This window comes from Thermobia domestica, chromosome 8 (genome assembly GCF_964235325.1).
Source record: "Thermobia domestica chromosome 8, izTheDome1.hap1.1, whole genome shotgun sequence".
NCBI classification, from domain to species: Eukaryota; Metazoa; Arthropoda; class Insecta; order Zygentoma; family Lepismatidae; genus Thermobia; species Thermobia domestica.
Window position 1 is genome coordinate 227,057,024 of NC_137461.1, and position 20,340 is coordinate 227,077,363.

At 35.4% G+C, this 20,340-nt stretch overlaps 1 protein-coding gene across 1 annotated transcript in view; it reads right to left on the reverse strand.

Annotated features, from left to right (window-relative positions):
* LOC145692489 (ATP-binding cassette sub-family C member 4-like) overlaps window positions 1–20,340 on the reverse strand; it is a 149,097-nt gene that overhangs the window by 49,091 nt on the left and 79,666 nt on the right. Inside the window, exons 7-10 of the mRNA XM_081767798.1 lie at window positions 20,017–20,173; window positions 13,541–13,679; window positions 13,009–13,116; window positions 4,603–4,806 (exon numbers count right to left, since the gene is read on the reverse strand). Of these exons, the coding sequence (XP_081623924.1) occupies window positions 4,603–4,806; window positions 13,009–13,116; window positions 13,541–13,679; window positions 20,017–20,173 (608 nt within the window). The remainder of the gene's footprint in view (window positions 1–4,602; window positions 4,807–13,008; window positions 13,117–13,540; window positions 13,680–20,016; window positions 20,174–20,340) is intronic.

Genomic DNA, 20,340 nt, shown 5'->3' on the forward strand with positions numbered 1-20,340 from the left:
TACAATTCTCAGTAGGATTTAAGTGCCATATAGAGGGAAAGTATCTGGGAATGATTTACAAATGCTTGAAAGCGACCTAAAAAATAACAAGTAAGCAGCTAATAATGACCATTAAGAATAACTCAATTAACACGTCTGTAGGCCTAATGTGAAAAACTTTTAACAGTCAGTACATTTTCCCCCTGAAAGCACATTTTTCACTATCAGGACCACTAGGAACAACACTGTTCTATACATTCAAAATTTGACCGTTGCAAATGCTTTTTTCGGAGAGAAAAAAAGCCGCAGCAATCCGTCGGAATATGGACTTCTCAGGCTGTCGTTTCCTCAACTATTTGGAAAAGGATTTTAAAGTCAATTTCAGTTTTTATTGGCGAGCATGGCCAAAAATCGGCGACTATAAAGAAAATAGTCATGGTTTAATTTATCAGATTTAGTGTTCCACTAATTGCCTGTCAAAAACAAATCTTTGTAATCGGCACGCCACCAGCGTTCCCCATTGATAATCCGCTGGCGGGCCGAGAGCCCAAATAAGAAAATACAGAACTGTTGGATTTTTCACATAACCCAAACTTGTGAATTTATTGTTATTTGATGTAAAGAATTTCTGCGAAATTGTACTTAAAAAGTTGGGAATAACATTATTTTTTAAAGTTATTTTCGTACTTGTTAACTTCATAATCTCGCCAGAGGACACGCACCACTGTTCGCGCACTCTAGCGTGTATATTGAAGGAAGGAGAAATGTGGCGAAAAGTGATTTTCTAAATTTTCTAAAGTACAAAGGTCACACTCCCGTTGGAAAATGAGATTTAAATAAAAATTAATGAAGCAAAAATTATAAATAAAAAATATTGTAATAAAAGGTATGTGATGGCGGAGAGATTCAAACCGGGCCTACCACTCACCACGCTGACGTTTTTCCCCTGAGTACGGATTTCTGCTTGGAAATAGCGTTCTTTTGATTGTATTATAGAGGTGCAGCCTGTATACCGCCTCGCTTTATTAAGTATTTTTGCCATAATAAAACGTTGCGGGTCACTTTTCCACTCTATTTCAACAACTATTCACAAAAAGATGCAATCAAGTTATCACCTCTAGCAGTAAGTCAGAGGTCTTAATCTAAAAATTATCCAAACTAACCTAACCTAAATTTAGGGAATTACTGCTGCATAGCAGGCCACTTTGAAAATCGAAAAAAATAACTGTACCAAAACGTACTCAAATCGGTTATATTTGGTTGGATTAGATTAAGTTACGTTCGATTACGTTACATAGGTTAGGAGCATGAAACTACAGTGCAAAAAACATAAATCAACCTGTGCTAGTTGGCCACTAAAAAGCACGATTGGTATATAACTGAGTCAGGGCAGGGAGACGCTTGTGGGACCGCGCCAGCGCGGGGGGTGTCCGAAGGGAGCAGGTACGTCAGCGACGGTGGGTATACGCGTAAGCAAGGGTAGTGAAAACATGTGGGCTTAGGTAATCATACATATGTCAATATCACTTGTTATGGTTTCATACTAGTAACGCTGCAGTTGTAAACATAAAATACAGCTTTCTTACACTGTGCAGAAATACATTGCCGTTGAGTTAGAAACCACTTACCTTCAAAACTAAAGCTTGTAAACATTTACAATTTCAAGAAGAAAATCGTGTACTATAGCTTCTTAGCTGTCGCTCGTTATTTTTTAATAAAAGATGAAATGAAATCTTTAAGTTTTACGTCCCACGATTATGCCGGTTAGGCTAAAGGAGACAGTGATGATGAGAAATGAATGAAATGGTGGAATGAAGAAAGTGGGAAGAAACGGGAGAATGCCGATAAAACCCACGAGCACGGTGTTTGTCCACCACAAAGTCCACACGGCTCGCGTGGAATCGAACTTCAGACCCCAAACACCGGAGGTGAACGCTCTACCACTGTGCCAGCGCGCCCCTATTTTTAATAGTTCTATTCAACTCACACATGATATGTCATACCCTTTAAATATACGCACCATTTCCACACTGCCTTTCGTGCCACTATATCGTAACAAGTGTACCGCTCCGCGAAATAGTCTATCCACCACCGCATACAGTGAAGCTCACATCGAAAACAACCACTTTCTTAACTTTTACTGATCCCATTCCCTAACTTTCACTCATTCTTCCTCACAAATTTAAACAAATTCTCCAATTGACCCGGCAAATTTCCTAAAATTGGCCCGGCGATACAGCAATTAACCACAATTTAGTACCTTCAGTCGTAGTCTTATCCACTTATTTTTATTGCGTGTCTTGTTCGGGCGTAGAATAAACAAGTCTTGGTTTGAAGCAGTCCACAAACACTGTATCACCATGTGACAAATGAAGAACGCGAACCGAAGATACAGACTGCGCGACCAGTTGACGATTTCTCCAATCAGGCTCTTCAGCGGCAAATGTGTTACCGTTGCTGGCGGGCCGCTTTAGGGAAAAGGCTGCAAAACGGCATAAGCGGAAAATGCCGCATTCCGTTTTGACACCGCCTGTGTTGGCGGCCTGGCCGTTGAAGTAGGAGGCCGTTCGCCATCGACGGCGGCAAATTGTCGATGGGGGAGGCATATACGAGCATTAAGTGCCGCAGTCGTCCACTGTCTGCCGACTCTTTTCCGATTAATTTTAAAAGGATCACGAGCTTACTGTATTACCTGTGCAACTTACTTTCCATATACTGTTCCGCTTGCAGGTCCTATAGTACAATAGTTATCTTACTAGTTGGCGAACCGCCAGCGTTTCAGCGCCTGTCGGGATATCTTTGGCGAGGTCGGTCCGTCCGCTGTTTGCCTACCTTCTTTCGGCTCCTTTACTTGTCGGCACGCCGCCAGCGTTTCGGTGTCTTTCCGACAACATTTGTAGCGGTTGGCCCGTCCGCTGAATGTCGTCTTCTTCCAAAATGTTTGTCAACGATCCTCTCGTACTTGTAATTTAATTTTTTAAAAAAAATACTTCTCATATACCATTTACGTGCAGTCCCTTTACTACATTTCTTAATTGCAATTTTAAATTGAAGCGAGAATAGTTTTCACCTTGCGTTCGCAAATACGTGGTTTAGTATTTCTTCACATTTATTTTCTAATCATATCTTTAACAAATAAACAGTTATACTGAACTTCTACCGAGATAAGTGTTATTTTTTAATGAGTAGTAACTGTTTTTCCGTTACCATGAGATTAGATGTGTCATACTCATATACCTAGAGGTGCTGGGTAGCCTACTTTAAACATGAAAAGATGTTTAAACTACATCTATGTCTAATCATTCGATGATCTTGTGTTTTACGTGCTTTAAAGTATAGCTTTTGGTAGCATACAGCCTGCAAAAAAAGTAGCATCAACAAGTTTCTGAAGGATATTCTTATATGAAATGATAAATAAGAAGTTCTAACTGACATGGAACGAAATACAGCTTTTCTCACAGCAGAAAGCTTCTGAAACTTTTAGAAAAAATAACTTTTGAAGTACTATAGTTGCATAACTATAGAAACCAGCAACTAAAAGGATTCAAAAAGTACTAAATGAAGTGATTTAAACTCAATCTAATTAATACACTTGTTAATTTCCTGGCACCCATCCGACTAATTTTAGAGAATCAACATGATACAACAGAACTTCCATTAATTATTTAACATATTTCTATAAAATTCATTTTGTAAATAACGCTTTTCCTCTACACTCTTAAAGTAGCGCGTTTCAAAAAAATTTCTGTATGGTACTTTCAGCAGCTTCAAATTTTAAAACAACGCGTTGATCAGCCCTGTTTAATGAAATATTTTTTCTTCAATTTGATATAAAAAATCCAAATACTTTCCAACGTTTTGTAGTATTATTTTCTAGAAGTTATCATAGTAAATAGAATGAGAGTCCTAAAAATTAGATTCCCTCGAGAGAAACCCAAAGAGGCAATTAGACAATTTTTAAGTTGTGAGATTCGCAGTCAGCATATCGCGAGTCCCATTGCGTAGGCAAACATTCAAAAATTAATATTACAATAAATATACCGTTTTTTCTATGTTGAATAACTATCTAGGTAGAGATGCCAATTCTGGAAAATAAAATCATCAGTTAAAATTGACTGAACAGCATAGAAATTTAAATTCAGGTCTTCAGCCATTTCCGTAATTGTAAGTTTACGGTTCGAGCGCACTAAATCGTCAACTTTCGCAATGTTTCCGTTAGTTTTTGATGTTGAAGGCCGGCCAGACGGGGTCATCCTCTACTGACTCGCGGCCATCTTTGAATCTGTGAAACCAGATAAACACGTTTGACCAGCTCAGACATTTGTGTCCAAAAGCTGTTTTTAAGAGTTCGTAAGTCTCCGAAGCAGACTTCCCAGTTTTAAAACAAAATTTCACACAAACACGTTGTTCCAATTTTTCACCACGTATAATTGAAGTTGACAAAAATACAGGTTAGTTTGCAATACTATGAACAACGCTATTTAGCAAGGTAATTAGTGTTCTAGCTATATTTCTTTCTTCTTTCTAGCAGTGCATTTGTTTATTGTTAAATACAGTAATTAAATATAAATCACAAAAAAAGAGTGAATAGTATCTCAAAATGTATGCAGTATATCTACTTACCTTTCCTGCACCTGAAGGACCTGTGATTGTCATTAGAGTTCCTTGCTTTACTCTTAAAGTAATTCTGTTTAAAGTATTAATAACTGAATTCGGGTTCCATTTAGCTGTTACTTCAACTAGCGTAACACCAGATGTTACACAGTTTTCGTGAGTAGCACATTTCTCAAAATTCATCACATCGTGTTCGTCGCGCTCAAGAAAGTTCTGTAATGAAAGGTGATTTAAGACTAATGAAATTAAGTGGTAACCAATTCACGATATGAGTATTTACGAATAACTGGAAAATCACATAGAGCTTCTTCGTGGCTATGCGCTTAGCATACGCGACTTTGGCGTGGGAAACCCGAATTCGATTCCCGGCGGGAGCGCATGGGGATCGGATTCCACATTAATCAGTAGGTACAGTCTCATATAGCCTCGCTGCTGAAAGGGACGTTGAAATCAACTCAACTCGAAAATCAGATATTGTGGTAGGTCTCCAGTTGGAGACTTCATTTAAATTTTTTACCAGGTTTTGGAATCAACGTAGTCCAATTATTTTTACGAAATCGTGAGGACCCATCCTGTTCTTAGCAGAAGATTAGAAAATTTGCATAATAAATATATCACAATCGTTTTAATTATGTGTACTTTCTTAAGGTCATCAACTCCAGAACCTCAACCACGTGAAATACCCTTAATTCTTTTCAATACTTTAAAGAGTTATAAAATATGAAGGTTCCTAAATTTTTCATCTTCTAATTGTTGATTGCATATTTTTTTAACTACAAATCTCTTCAATTCCCCACAAATCACTATAATAAGCATATTCCTCACCAGATTTGTAACAATACAGTTCAGCTCAGTTAATTTTTAAGAAGAAATTTTTAACTTTCTGAATGAACCTCGCATAATAGTGCTCTTAAGAATTTTTCTCTCAGCCAACAAACGAATGTGCATATATGTATGTGCGTTTCGTGTGGGACGGAAATCGTAGAGTTCCTCTCTCCTTCCCAAATAAGGAGACAAAACTCAGCACAAAGAACAATCGTCGTCTCAAAACATTCCTGTCTATGGGCTGTCATAGCTATTTTTAGCTTCTGACATCACCAAACTGTGTAGCAAACCGATTCTTTGCCTAGCAACAAGACGAAACGGAGAGAAAAGTAAGTTAGTGTTATACATACACTCGAAGCGGCAACCACGAATGAATTAGCTGGTGCGAAAATACAGCAATAATGAAGAGTCTGAAATATACGTTTAGTGAAGTCATAATGAGAAATTAGAACGAATCATCGAAATGAACGAGCAACGTTAAATAATATTTTTAACAAGTGTGAACAAAGTAGTTTTGGCAGTATGGAACTGGAGAACGGCATACTATTCAACCTATCGCAAAGAAGATGAGAGGAGACCAACCCGCAACCTACAGGACATCCCCCCTGAATTTCCAATATAGTCCCCCTTCTAGTGTCAAAGTAAGTGAACAGTGCTAGTGAAGGTGTAAAAATCAGCAATGTAACGAAACATAACTGATAATTCGTGGCGACCGCGTCAACCGCGTCTTCGATAATCAACGGGCCTAAATTAAATTAAAATATAATTATCATTTCCAAGTATCCATTTGAAGTGGCAAAGTGATCTGTTATATGTTCTTAAAGTTTTAGTGTTGTGAATTAAAATTTAAAAATAATCAAAAGCTGAGTATCCTTTCAAAATGATAATCATGATTTAAATTTACATGTGTTAATTTTAAGAAATAACCTAATTTATTTTTCTTTACAGCACGAGCGATTAGCGCCTATGTAACTTAATAATACGTACATTAATAAATTGCATCAGCCCTAAATATGCGATTGGTATCCACTTTTATGTTGGTTCTTTAAAGCGTTCTGGTTCGATCTCCGTATCATGTGTCCAGTGGCTATATAGCAGGGTTAAATGAATGATTTGAATTGTTGTTAAATACAAAGGGAGACAAATAAGCTTTAGAGGATTGAATCCCGGACTATTGTAGATGTCCAAGCCCACTTGGGGATCTGTAGGATCAGAATTACGTACTTTGATTGAAGGCTTTACTCAAACAACGGACACAAATGAGGATCGAACCCAGTACTATCACAATAAAAGGCGTACCGAACAAGATACGGACCCACGCGGGTCAAAGAAATGTCTTCCCGAACAGGGACAAACGAGAATCGAACCCTGCAGGTTACAAAGAAATGGCGCTCCGAAACAGAGACAGAACTCCTGAACCGCTAAATGGAAATTAGTAATTTACGTACTGGAACGTTTGATAAAACCACATAAAAACGACGCCAATTGTATTTTTGATCAAGGTAAATAGTAGTGCCTTTTCAGTGCTTTTTAATTTTGTTGTTTTGGCATTCGTAAATCAGTCATCATGTATGTGAATGGAGAAATGGTACTTGTCATGAAGGAAATGCGAAAATTTCTAAAAGAAACAGAGTATGTAATGGTAGAAAGGCAATTCAGATATAGAATAGAACCATTTACATTGCGAGAAGTTGAAAATGCTTTGAAGGTAGATCAGGAAACATCTAAAATTCGTAAAAGAGCTAAACAGGAAGCTGCAAAATTTCTTTTGAAAAGCAATATAGAATATAGAGCAGGAGTTGAAGATAAAATTGTGTCTAAAATGCATGAAATACGCGAATCTGAGCTTTATCGAAGAATTAAAGATGAATGTGTTTTCAAATCAAAATCTGTTTCTCTGTCAGACATTAAGGGTAAGTTAAAGATTGACTTCGAAATTTCAGAGATAGTACGTATTGCGAAAGAAAGGTTAGCTGAAAGGATATATAAAAAGTACTTAAAACATCACAAGATTAGTTGTAATAAGGATTCTAGCGATGAACGGAAGGTAAATTGTAAAACTGTACCACCAAAAGGGGTTAAGGTTGTCGATCCTCCTGAAGCTGTAACATTTCCGTATCCCTCTGTAAATGTTAATAAGTTAGAAAATGTTCAAAGTTACGAGAGTCATAGAAGGAAAATAGTACCATTAGAAAGAAAATTTGCTAAAAATTGCTTAGAATTTGTTGAATATGAATCCGTAGGTACTTTGTGGGACACTGCCCCCGTAGCTCGAAAAATATACGCACGAACAGTGAAAAATGAATGTGTTAAATGTTGTATTATTTTGCCATGTGTTAGGTCTCAGTCACCACCTATTGTTGTAAATCAAGCCGATGTTGAATTTCTTGACAATGAATTTGAACAGGTTGAAGAAATATCTGAGAGTGAATTAAAAGTAGAAAAAGAAATCATTCCTTTTGTTAGTTACGTTAATGCTGAGGTAGGCCAACCCAAAGAGTTTGTTTTGTCTCTGTCGAATAGCGTTTCAGAAAGAAAAAAGAATAACAACCTCAACCCAGCTGTCTCTTTGCAACCTTCACCAACTATCAAGTTGGTCACGTCTGGTGTAGCTGTGTGTGTGAATGAACAGCCAGCTGTTTCCGCTGTTGTTTGTTTGTTTTGTAAAGGAACAAAAGGCATTCAGGGATGCAATGCGTGCGTCACTACAGAAAGGTTTACTAGAGTTGTAATAAATTGCGTTGAAAAGGGGAATGAGAGTAGCCCATATACGCAGCCTCGTAGTGTAATATGTTTATTAGAGGAAAATTGTTTTTATGGCACCTTGCTAACCAGTAGATTGGAATGCGTTCGGTTTCACAAAACTTGTTTATTTTTTGTGTCTGTTAGGGTTGTAAAGATTTGTCAAGAGAAGAGTAGTTCTTTAAGCTGTGAGTTGAAAGTTAAAAACATACGGATAGAAGAAATGAATTATGTCATGTTTTGCATTGTTACTTGCAGTGAAATTGTGCATTTAAAAGATAGTACAAACGGCTTAACGCCCGGTAGGCCTAATGGTAATGACCATAACTTAGTAACGTGGGAAGAGAAATTGAAAACCTGTCAAGAATATTTTAGTAGATTACGAAATGTTGTTTGTCAAAGGGCGAGAAAATATAATTTACTAGTTGAATATGGCAAAAAGCACCGGCAACATAAAAAGAAAGTACGTAAAGTCAGACGGAAGCTAAAAAGAATTAAACGTATGTTGTATTATTTTCCTAAATTGTCTAAGTTTGTTCGTAAATGTTCTTTGAAAAATAAATGTCACAGTCGCACCAATGCTCAGACAAGTAGTCGTAAACGTCAAGTTGTGTTGTCGCACCACGGTGATCAAAATTTTAAATCAGATCCTGCAGGTAACTTAGAAAATAATGATTTAGTAAAGGGGTCAAGTGCTGACCACTCATCACCTGCAGACAAACATCACGAACCTTTTCAGGAAGAATGTGGTAATCGGGTGAATAAATCTTTTACGTCTAAGCGATCTGAAAGTGAACGTAATGGTAAAATTAAATGTCAATCATCAATTACTGTCAGTGATGTGCTATCAGCTGATCGTGACGTAACAACAAAGGCCAAACATACAGGTAAATGGAAAAACCTAGTGAAACAAAAAATGCAACTTAGCATTCATTCTGAATACCGTAAAATTGGTGCACATCGAAAATTATCACGAAAGAAAAGTAATTGTGATTTAAGCAGTGATAAGTTAGTCAATTTCTTGTGCTATGCAGCAGTCATACATGTAGAGAAACCGATTTTGAGTTTTGCACTACTGCTTTCTAATGTAATCAGGATCGATGAAAACCTCGTACTAGTTTATACATTCATGTTACTTGTTTATTGGCAAATGAAACCTTTGAAAATTGTTGTTGTGTTGAAAAAGCCTAAAGTAGGTGTAGGATAAACAAAAACTTTGTTATGCCGGACTGCTTGTACTGTATGAAACCGACACTTGCAATGGTTTTGATATTTCAAAAAAAAAGGAAGAAAAGGTCGGATAAGAGATACCATTTTTAAAATCTTGATATTTTAAGCATAAGAAATACCAAATCACTTGTAATAGTACATTTTTTTTGTTAATGCTTCACAACGAAATTTGATTTTTTGAATCAGAAAATATAGTGTTTCTTTTCGAAGTGCAAGAGTGAATTTGCGCAGTGAAAATTTTTAAATATAGTAAAATGAAATAAATTTAAATTGTGAAGATGTGGAAAATTTATATAGAATATTCCATCATAGTGTTTCAATTTTACAAAATTAAAATAATAAACATGCGTCCATTAATAGTAATGTATACTTACGATTTGTTATGTCAAGTTATTTCGTTTTACCTAATCAGTATGCCTCTGGGATTACTAATCAGCTGAGGATACTTGAAGTTTGGTGTAGTAAGTTATGGTAGTTACCTGTACCCACCTTCATGGCGCGTCGCTCAGTTGAAAGGAAGATATAATGAGACATCCTATTATAAATGAGTATCAAGTAAGTTGTGTATGTGATAATTATTAGCAACTATGGTTGCATTTACTTTGTATTAATCTTTTCGTTGAATACGAAAATATTTCAAGTAGTACTTGAAGATATGGAAGCAAAGGTCCCTCCAATATTATGGGTTATTCGTATTATGTAATGCCCGGAGTAGGCAATTTTCTTATTAGTCCCCTCTATATTATTTTTGAATTTTACCCAAATATCCTATCTTTTCACTTTGCTTCGGGGATGGAAATAAATGATATTTTAATGTGGGTAGGTATCTTCAAAATTTCGGAGGGCAGACACTTCAAAAGGTGTAATGGTATGACAAACCATCCTCTGCTCAGTCCATTCTTGGTCAAGATTTAACCAGAATGTAATAAATGTAAAATATTACGATTAATAAGTACCGTTGTAGATTTAAGTAAAAAAAATCTTTCATACCTTAACCAATTTTCTGAAAATATTTACGTGTGTTGATACTAGAATTTAATTTGTGTGTCGTATATTTGTTTCATAGTAGTAATGATAATTGAAATAATATCACTACTAATAAAACATATGGAAATGAATATATATTTGTTGTGTTAGTATTCAAGAACGTTGGAAGTTTTTTTAAATGAAAGTAAATATTGAAAATGAATGGTAAAATAGAATAGTAAAAAAAAATCATGTTACATGTAAGAGCACAAGGCACTACATTAGTAAATATTTTAAGTTAATGTAATTACTCAATATACTTGTAAATGTAATATTTTGTGCTTAATGGTAAACAATGCCAGTAATTAGTTATTCCAATTATTAAATATGCTATTTAGAAGGAAAATAATAACAACTTTGTTTATATTTTAATGTGTTTGAAATTGTGGCACTTAAGTGTTTCATATAACGAATATTAATATAATGAAAGACATTAATAAACTTTATTGAAATTATGGCCCAACCGTAATCCGAAATTCGTTTCGTATGGCCCACGTGTTCGTAACCGTATTTCAGAAAGGACTTTGAAAATTTTTCGTAATATCATTTCAAGAAGAATTAAGTGATGTTAACCCTTTGAAGACCAGTGAATGAAATTTGGTGACACTAGTGAAGTGATCAGTGTTGCAGGGTTCTGTTTGTTTTCCTCTTCTATCAAAAACAAACGTCCTGTCGAGCGCCTTTGTAACAATACAGTTCAGCTCAGTTAATTTTTAAGAAGAAATTTTTAACTTTCTGAATGAACCTCGCATAATAGTGCTCTTAAGAATTTTTCTCTCAGCCAACAAACGAATGTTCATATATGTATGTGCGTTTCGTGTGGGACGGAAATCGTAGAGTTCCTCTCTCCTTCCCAAATAAGGAGACAAAACTCAGCACAAAGAACAATCGTCGTCTCAAAACATTCCTGTCTATGGGCTGTCATAGCTATTTTTAGCTTCTGACATCACCAAACTGTGTAGCAAACCGATTCTTTGCCTAGCAACAAGACGAAACGGAGAGAAAAGTAAGTTAGTGTTATACATACACTCGAAGCGGCAACCACGAATGAATTAGCTGGTGCGAAAATACAGCAATAATGAAGAGTCTGAAATATACGTTTAGTGAAGTCATAATGAGAAATTAGAACGAATCATCGAAATGAACGAGCAACGTTAAATAATATTTTTAACAAGTGTGAACAAAGTAGTTTTGGCAGTATGGAACTGGAGAACGGCATACTATTCAACCTATCGCAAAGAAGATGAGAGGAGACCAACCCGCAACCTACAGGACATCCCCCCTGAATTTCCAATATAGTCCCCCTTCTAGTGTCAAAGTAAGTGAACAGTGCTAGTGAAGGTGTAAAAATCAGCAATGTAACGAAACATAACTGATAATTCGTGGCGACCGCGTCAACCGCGTCTTCGATAATCAACGGGCCTAAATTAAATTAAAATATAATTATCATTTCCAAGTATCCATTTGAAGTGGCAAAGTGATCTGTTATATGTTCTTAAAGTTTTAGTGTTGTGAATTAAAATTTTAAAAAAATCAAAAGCTGAGTATCCTTTCAAAATGATAATCATGATTTAAATTTACATGTGTTAATTTTAAGAAATAACCTAATTTATTTTTCTTTACAGCACGAGTGATTAGCGCCTATGCAACTTAATAATACGTACATTAATAAATTGCATCAGCCCTAAATATGCGATTGGTATCCACTTTTATGTTGGTTCTTTAAAGCGTTCTGGTTCGATCTCCGTATCATGTGTCCAGTGGCTATATAGCAGGGTTTAAATGAATGATTTGAATTGTTGTTAAATACAAAGGGAGACAAATAAGCTTTAGAGGATTGAATCCGTACTTTGATTGAAGGCTTTACTCAAACAACGGACACAAATGAGGATCGAACCCAGTACTATCACAATAAAAGGCGTACCGAACAAGATACGGACCCACTCGGGTCAAAGATTTTAACACTTCCCTATCATAAACTGTATATCAATCATCAGACCCTCGAAAAGAAACTTACCTAGTTTATCAAGACTGCACTGAAACATCCTTTGTATATCAACGCTTCTCTCTTTATTATTGATATTGCTTTTAATTCTTTTTTCTTTCTTCATTCAAAATAGTCCTGAAATCTTTAGCACCTAGCATAATTAATAGTTTACTACACTAATCGCTATACGTCTTCGTCAGTACTGTACGTATTAAGCGAGTCCTCACATTCGCTACTTTGTGATAAATCGAAGTGAAATTCGAGTATTTTAAACATATTTCCGTCCCTCACCATTCAGAGTGAAATTTTCTAGAACACTTTATAACATGTTAACTTATTTTTAATGAATAGCTTATATAATAAGTTTTATCCCCCTAATTTCAGTGATCTTTGAGATATATTTTTCTTGGGGGAAAAATTTGAACTTGATTTTCTCCCTTACGATAAGTTTTTCCAAAACCCTACCTTGCTTTCATGGTCTAGGTGATTTTAGAGTAACTTACTTTAACATTATTATATATTAGAATAGATTACTACATATTTTCTTCTAAAAAACTAAATTTTATGAGAATACATTGTTGCAAAATCACGAACATAGGTCTTACCTGAAAACGTTTAAGAGCTTCACCTAATTTTGGTAGAGTTCGTAGCGATGAGGATAGAAAATTTATAAATATCTTTAACGAATCTATGAGAATCAGAGTCATGAAAACCTGCAACATAAAGAGCAAAACGAGCAAATTTTAGGAATAATTGCATAGTATAAAATGATTATTTGAATTACAGAAACTTAATTTTAATTATGCACAGTAACACTTGGCAAAATTATTGAATTTTGTGACCATAAAAATAATTTTTACTACGACGAAACTAGAAGCATAAAACTAGATTTCCATAAGAGTATAAATTGTTTTAATTGAGGCATCCAAAACAGTCAAAAGTAATATGTTATGCTGTGCATTTTGTGAGTGTGAAGGAACATTTTAAACAAAATATATCTAGTTTTTTTGGTTCCTCTTATTCTTTACAGTTCATTGCTGTAGAAAAAGTTTCAATTCTGTAAATTATGTTGCATAAATTCAATAAATCGAGAAATTTTGGTGACAGAAATAAATAAAGAGTTCCTCTATAACTTACCTCGTTTATCCTTGGTAAATTTCCAAGTAAAGTGAAAGTCATAATAGTAACGAAGAAAATCAATCGGTTTCCCAAATACGTAAATGTTGTTTTGGAACTTAGTACAAGAGCAAATTTCTTAACGTTCTTCCACTGAGATCTAAAATTCAAAGGTATGGAATGTATGCTATGATAATTAATTTCACAATCAATCTTGATATCTCACCTTCTAAAAGTAAAGCAAATCACACTACGTTTTATTAAGAAGTTTAATGTAATAAAATTCCTTCATATATTTTCACTATCTGTCGTATGAGTGTCTGCTCGGGAAACAAAAGAAAATCTTATGAACTACTTGATGGAGCATCATAAATTTTTGCCAGAATATAGAGGGCTAAAAATTAGAAGCCAAATTCGTTGATAGAGATGGTAGAAACGAACCAATTCTAATTTTAATGTTGACCTCTACAGAACAGAACGGTAATAGATAGCGAAAAGCAGTTTCTTGTACTTGATTAAGTTTTCCAAGCATATACTTTACCTCCATTCATAAGACTCTACTAAACTTCGAAGTGATAAAAATATATTACAACTTTATTATTGTATTAAAAATATATTACGAGCTCCCCGTAGCTAGTGTAGCAAAAACTGTTACGGGGCAGTCACTCAACGAAAAGAAAGCGAGAGGTTTGAAATGATTATCTATATAATTTCAGAGAGACACCATTAGTTTCCGTGTGTGACCAAGATGGCGACATAGAAGTGGAAGAAGACATTTTGCTTTTTTGTCTGTGATGAGTAAGAACTGTTGTGCTAGTGGTGTACTGCAATGACAAGCATATCCAACCGGAAGATGTATGGCGTCGGAAAAGCGACAGAAAGAAACATACCTACTATAAAGAGAAAAGGGAGAGACGAGACAAGAGAATGAAGTAGAGGCATGTTGGCAGCAGAGATGGTTGTTTTGCAATTTGAGCTCACTCAGGCTTGCGCAGGCTGAGGTTCGCTACTCTCAATGTATCTTGCGTTCACTATTTTCAAGGCTCATGATATCTCGGGTTCTCATTTGTTTAAACTCAACCATGCTATCTTCCATACAGCTAGTGCTCACTAAGGGATAAGGTTTGCTGCTCTCATCGAATGAGGCTTCCACTTGCTCGTGGTGTGTTCACTAATTATATTGAGGCTCGATGTCGCTCTGCCTCGAGCTCGAGCTTGCTACCATCTTATAGGGTCGCGCTCAATTATTGTCCTCAAGCGCTGGATTCCCAAATTTGCATATTTCTGATTGGTAGTGTACAAGTGGTCAGAAATTCACGTGTATTATATCGGCAAAATATCGGTCTCGTCGGTCTGTTGTTTGCCTGTCGTCAATGCTTTATCAGTCACAGGTTTCTCGTTTGTTTCTAGTGTTTATTCGTCTGATTTTCTGAGAATGGGGGAAGCAAACTGTTAAGTTACAAAACATCGAATTGGAAATGGTTGGAATAGAATCTACACTTCACATTGGATGGATCTTTTAATACCAAAGAGCAGCCATAGAATCTACACTTCACATTGGATGAAGCTTTTAATATCAAATGCTGGCTTAGAAACTCAACTAGCCGAGATCAAATAATGTGTATTGTTTACAGTTCAATTACATTTTAATAACATCTTGAACACTATTTTGTTAGTTAGAAGATTTTAGGAAATTAATTATATCAATAATATAATTACTTTTTAAAAAACATGAAGTTTCCTGTAAATATAAAAAGCACATTTCAATATTTTGGAGAAGTGATAAACACAACTATACCAGCTTTTAACAAACTTCTTCCAAGCTTGTAACTTCATCAATTGTGTGGTGTTATTAATAACTGTAATAATCTGGCTACTTCTAAACATCATACTTATATAAACTCAAATGGCAAATAAAACTCCATTATCTAAACCACTGGAAAACAAGCTTTAAAAAGTTTACACCATCATGGTTGCTCTATAAATATTATAAATTACATCCATTAATAAATTATTATTGAATTATAATTACAGTATTTTGTGTTTATCGCCATATAGGGTTACTATATTCTATAATGGCAAAATGCGGACACACTTCTATTTGGCTCGTTCGCTATATAAACATTCAATTTCAGCACAGGAGTGGTAAGTTTTATGTTTATTTTCAAGTTTATTTCCAAAGCATTTGGAAAGTATATTGAAATATATGAAAACTTCTTTAAAAAACAATATTAACCGAATTCAATAAAACTGTTAAGAAGTAGAAAATAATAAAAGTGCTATAAACAGAAAATAATAATAATAAAACTCTTAAAAGCATATATAATTCATTACCATTAGCTATAAGAAAATTGAAATCTTTAACAAACCAAACAAATTAATGGCTAATATAAAATTATGTAGTTTTAATGTTCATTTTATGAACCATTAATTTGTTTATTTATCATCAGACTTCAAACTTTATATAGGTAATGATAATGACCTATTTTCTGCTTTTAAGACTTTTATTATTATTATTATTGTCTACCTTTTAGTGCTTTTATTATTAATATCTTTTAGCCCTTTGTTGAAGTCGGTTAATATGTTTTTTCTTTTAGTTTTTATTTTCTGCTCTTTAGTACGTTTCTCAAATCGGATAATTTTCTTTTATCGGATATTATTTCCCTATCTTCTTTACCTCAGTAGTTTACATACATAAACGCAGGACGCTAACTTCCTAAAAACTGTGTCGGCCACGAAGCATGTGTGACCATAGATCTACGCGTTACAAAATTATACGTGACCACAGTGGCGGCGATTGGACGTTAAAAGTGGGAGGCAAGACATGATCTGAATATTTGTATATCCTATTATTTTCCCTCGTTAGCGAAAGGTTGTGAAACTAACAGGATACTATCTTTTTCACTTAAAATACCGTATATCGTATTTTAGTAAATAAATTGACAAGAGCAACGCAAGTAGGTACTAGCCCTTTGTACTCTTAAACAACAAAAGGGTAAGAAGAGATTTGATTCCCTGCTCATGAACATCTTAAAATTCTATCTGGAAAATTGTGATCAGATTATTTAATAGTAAATTGCAAAACAAATAAAAAGAAATGATAATATTAAGCATAGTAATGAATAATGAGGCTTATTTTGTTGAAGTTATATTGAAACTCGGGATTAACGAACAACTTATACAGGGTGCGGCACGTAAAACCGGCCCGTAAAGTGAACACATAAAATGAAATGTAATGTATTGAATATGATTAACTACAACACATAAATGAAATGTAATGTATTGAATATGACTACTCACCTTCACAGCAGCCTTCACAGCAGGTGCTGAAAGTGTCCTCCGCCCACTTCAACACACATGTGAGCACGATTGAGGAGATTCATATATACCCTTGTCAGTTCTTGTGTTGTAATGCTATTGGTGACATCCTGGATCCTAGTCTTCAGTTCTTCAATTGTGTGTGAATTTGTTTCGTATACTCTTCCCTTTAACAGTCCCCATAAGTAAAAGTCACACGTGGACAAGTCTGGTGACCCAGGAGGCTACAAGCCTTTGCTGATTGTCCTCTCTGGTGTAAACATCTCATGCACAAGGGACAATGATGCAGCTGATGTGTGGCATGTTGTACCGTCCTGCTGAAAGTAACATAACTGACGCTCCTCTTCGGTCAAGTGTGTATAAAACTCCTCCAGGATTCCCATATACACGTCACTGTTCACTGTCGTCTCAAAGAATATGGGTCCAATAACGCGTGTGGCGGAAATGGCACACCAATCTACTCATCATGCAAGGGTACCTGGTGGATTGCGTGTGGATTTTCTGTCGACCAATACCGGTTGTTTTGGGAATTTACGTACCTAGACAGGTGGAACCACGCCTCGTCACTCATGATGAGCATTAGTGGATCCAAGAAACCACTGGCAAGATTGCTCAACAGCCATGAACAGAAATGCACTCTCTTCTGCAGGTCAGGCTCCTTCAGTTCTTGCACAACACTTATCCGGTACGGTTTTAACTTCAGTCCCCTTAAAACACGTCTGCAACTTCTCTCACTCGCATGATCCTTTTGACTCAATCTCCTGGTTGACTTTCGAGGACTTCTTGTCATTATCTCCTCCACCTGCATCTTTAATTCAGGTGTGCAGACAGATGGTCGTCTGTTCCTAGGAGCATTTTGAACCGATCCTGTACGCCGCCATTTTTCAATCAATTCCTGAATGGTGCTTTTTGCTGGCACAGAACGTCCTGGAAATTTCTCCCGAAACAAATTCTTTGTTTTCACAGAAGATCCAGTGAGAATGAACCCTTCAACAATGGTAACACGCTTGGGTATCGAATACGGCATTATCACACACTGACACTCACCCGGCTTAACACAACGAGGCCTTTTTCTCAACTGGTTTCGACAAGTTTCACTGGCTGCGGCTGCACGTGACTGCTGCAGGTCACGTAAGTCGACCCGACCTCGACACGCCATCTCTTGGTAGGAAGGTAGATTATTTAAGTGTTGCCAAAAACACAATATACCAGAATATTACGACGGGCCGGTTTTACGTGCCGCACCCTGTACTTTTAATTCCACACGTGCCATTAAATGTATGTTATTACTCTTAGAAAATGAAAGACAGTGAATACTACAAACATATTCTACGACATTGAAAGAAATACGCAATTGCAATATTAATTGCTTTGAACTGCAATTAAAACGAAATTCCTGTAGCTTTCTTAACTCCACGGGAAGACAAATAACCAATACGTACTCACGCAACGGCAAATATTATATGGCACCAGTTTTTTTTTTTTTTTTTTTTTAACCAGCAATGCATACAAAAACTTTACATTTCTAAATAAAACTATATACATTAAGAGGTTACTTCGAAAAAGTCGGGGCACCTGCTCCTCTTGCCCCCCTAATCGCCGCCGCTGCGTGAATATGTACATAGTATAAACATTATCATCTGTTGAGGACTTTCATTATCTAACTACAAATACTTTTATTAGATCATTATAAAATAAATGTGAATGCTACAAGAGAGCATACTCTTTGAACCGAAAAAAGAAAATAATCAAAATTGGTACACTTATTTTTGAAATTATGCATATACATGCACACAATTAAATTGGTTAATTATGATATTAACACTGACAGTTGCTGAAGAGTTTAATAGCCTAGCTCCAAGGACTATCATGAGGTCCTAATAAAACTTTAAGCGGAACTACCAAGAAAGCATACTCTTTTAAACAAAATAATAAAATAAAGTCAATGCATATAATGTCGAGGTTATGCGTGATCGTACATGCAGTTATGGTATAAACACTATCAGTCATTGAAGAGTGTCGTGGTCTAGCTCCAAAGATTACCATTACATCATAATGAAATTTATATGAGACTACTGGAAAGGTACACTATCCAAATCGGTGGGATAAAGCAGGTCAATCAAAGATATGTATCTTTCCTTTCTTGTAAATTTAATAGTGTTCTATCTTGGACGATGCAGTATGATTTTTTTTTCGTTAAAATATTTTACTTGATTGATGTTTATTTTCCTAATTCAACTTTTGATCAAACATTCCTGGAATTCTTTAATTTCTTTGGCGGTCACATTGGGATGAACCTGCACTACATCCAATTAAGCATTAATGAAATCTACAGCTAAAATAACATATATTCCCTTTTAACTTACTTCAATTAAACATTTTTTTCTTTCGGCTTGTCATATGGGCCGAAAGAATATATTTCTCTGCCCAGGTTGGTCTATAATTTTTGTCTTATCGTCGTGTCAGGGATCATCTACCGAACGTAGACTGTGTTGTTTTGAAACACGCTCTATGTATAATCGAATTAAGAACCATCTTTTCTGAAGTAGGTTAATAAAAAATAATTAAACAAGAATACTTACACAGTATCATGTTGACTTTACCTGAGGGCAGCGGTGGCTCAGTAGTAGAGCGTTAACCTCTAGACCATGGTGAGCCTGGTTCAATCTCAACTCACATAAGTTAACTTTACGGTTAACAAATACTGTGTAATGGGATTTATTGGGGATTTCCCGTTTCCACCCATTTTCTGCACTCCACTATTATCATTCATCTCATTATCACCATCTCCCTTAACCTTTGACCATATCGATGGACGCAAAACTTGAAACTTAATTTAATTTCACTTTGACTAAGATATTCATATTTTCCAGTATATTTCTGATATTTTTGACAATATATTCTTTGAACATAAATAGTCAAATAAATCTTTACATGTGAAATGTCTAAAATCGAATTGACAATACGCTTGAGCTTAGACAATGCACACAAACCAGGGACTTTTTGAAAATCTTCACGGATGGGAATTTTTACTCTCAAAACAGAAACTTGTCCGCATCAATGCTGAAATGTGGCAATCCTATTGTTGTGACTTTTCTAATCTAGAAGATATAAATATACTGGTCCATAACTAACAATAAGTTTTCTCAGACTCCTTAACAAAATTGGTAGTAACTTACATTACCATTCGGTCGTGAAGTTGCATAACAACATCCTCTTGAGCAGACATCTTTATTGTTTTTATTCCTCTGATGAAATCTCCTATCAACAGTCGATTTCTCTCGTGATCTTGCAAAAGTTGTATTTTCAAATTCTCCAGATATTTGTCAATAAATACTGAAAGAAAGAACATCCCAAAGGACGTATCTTAGTTCTTCAATCATTGAATAAAAACAACATTCTTACTAAAACTAAGAGAATTTCACATTGGTCATTTTCTCAATAAACGGTTTCAAATTCTAACGTTATATAAAAGGAAATATAAAATTCCCCTTCTCTTTTTA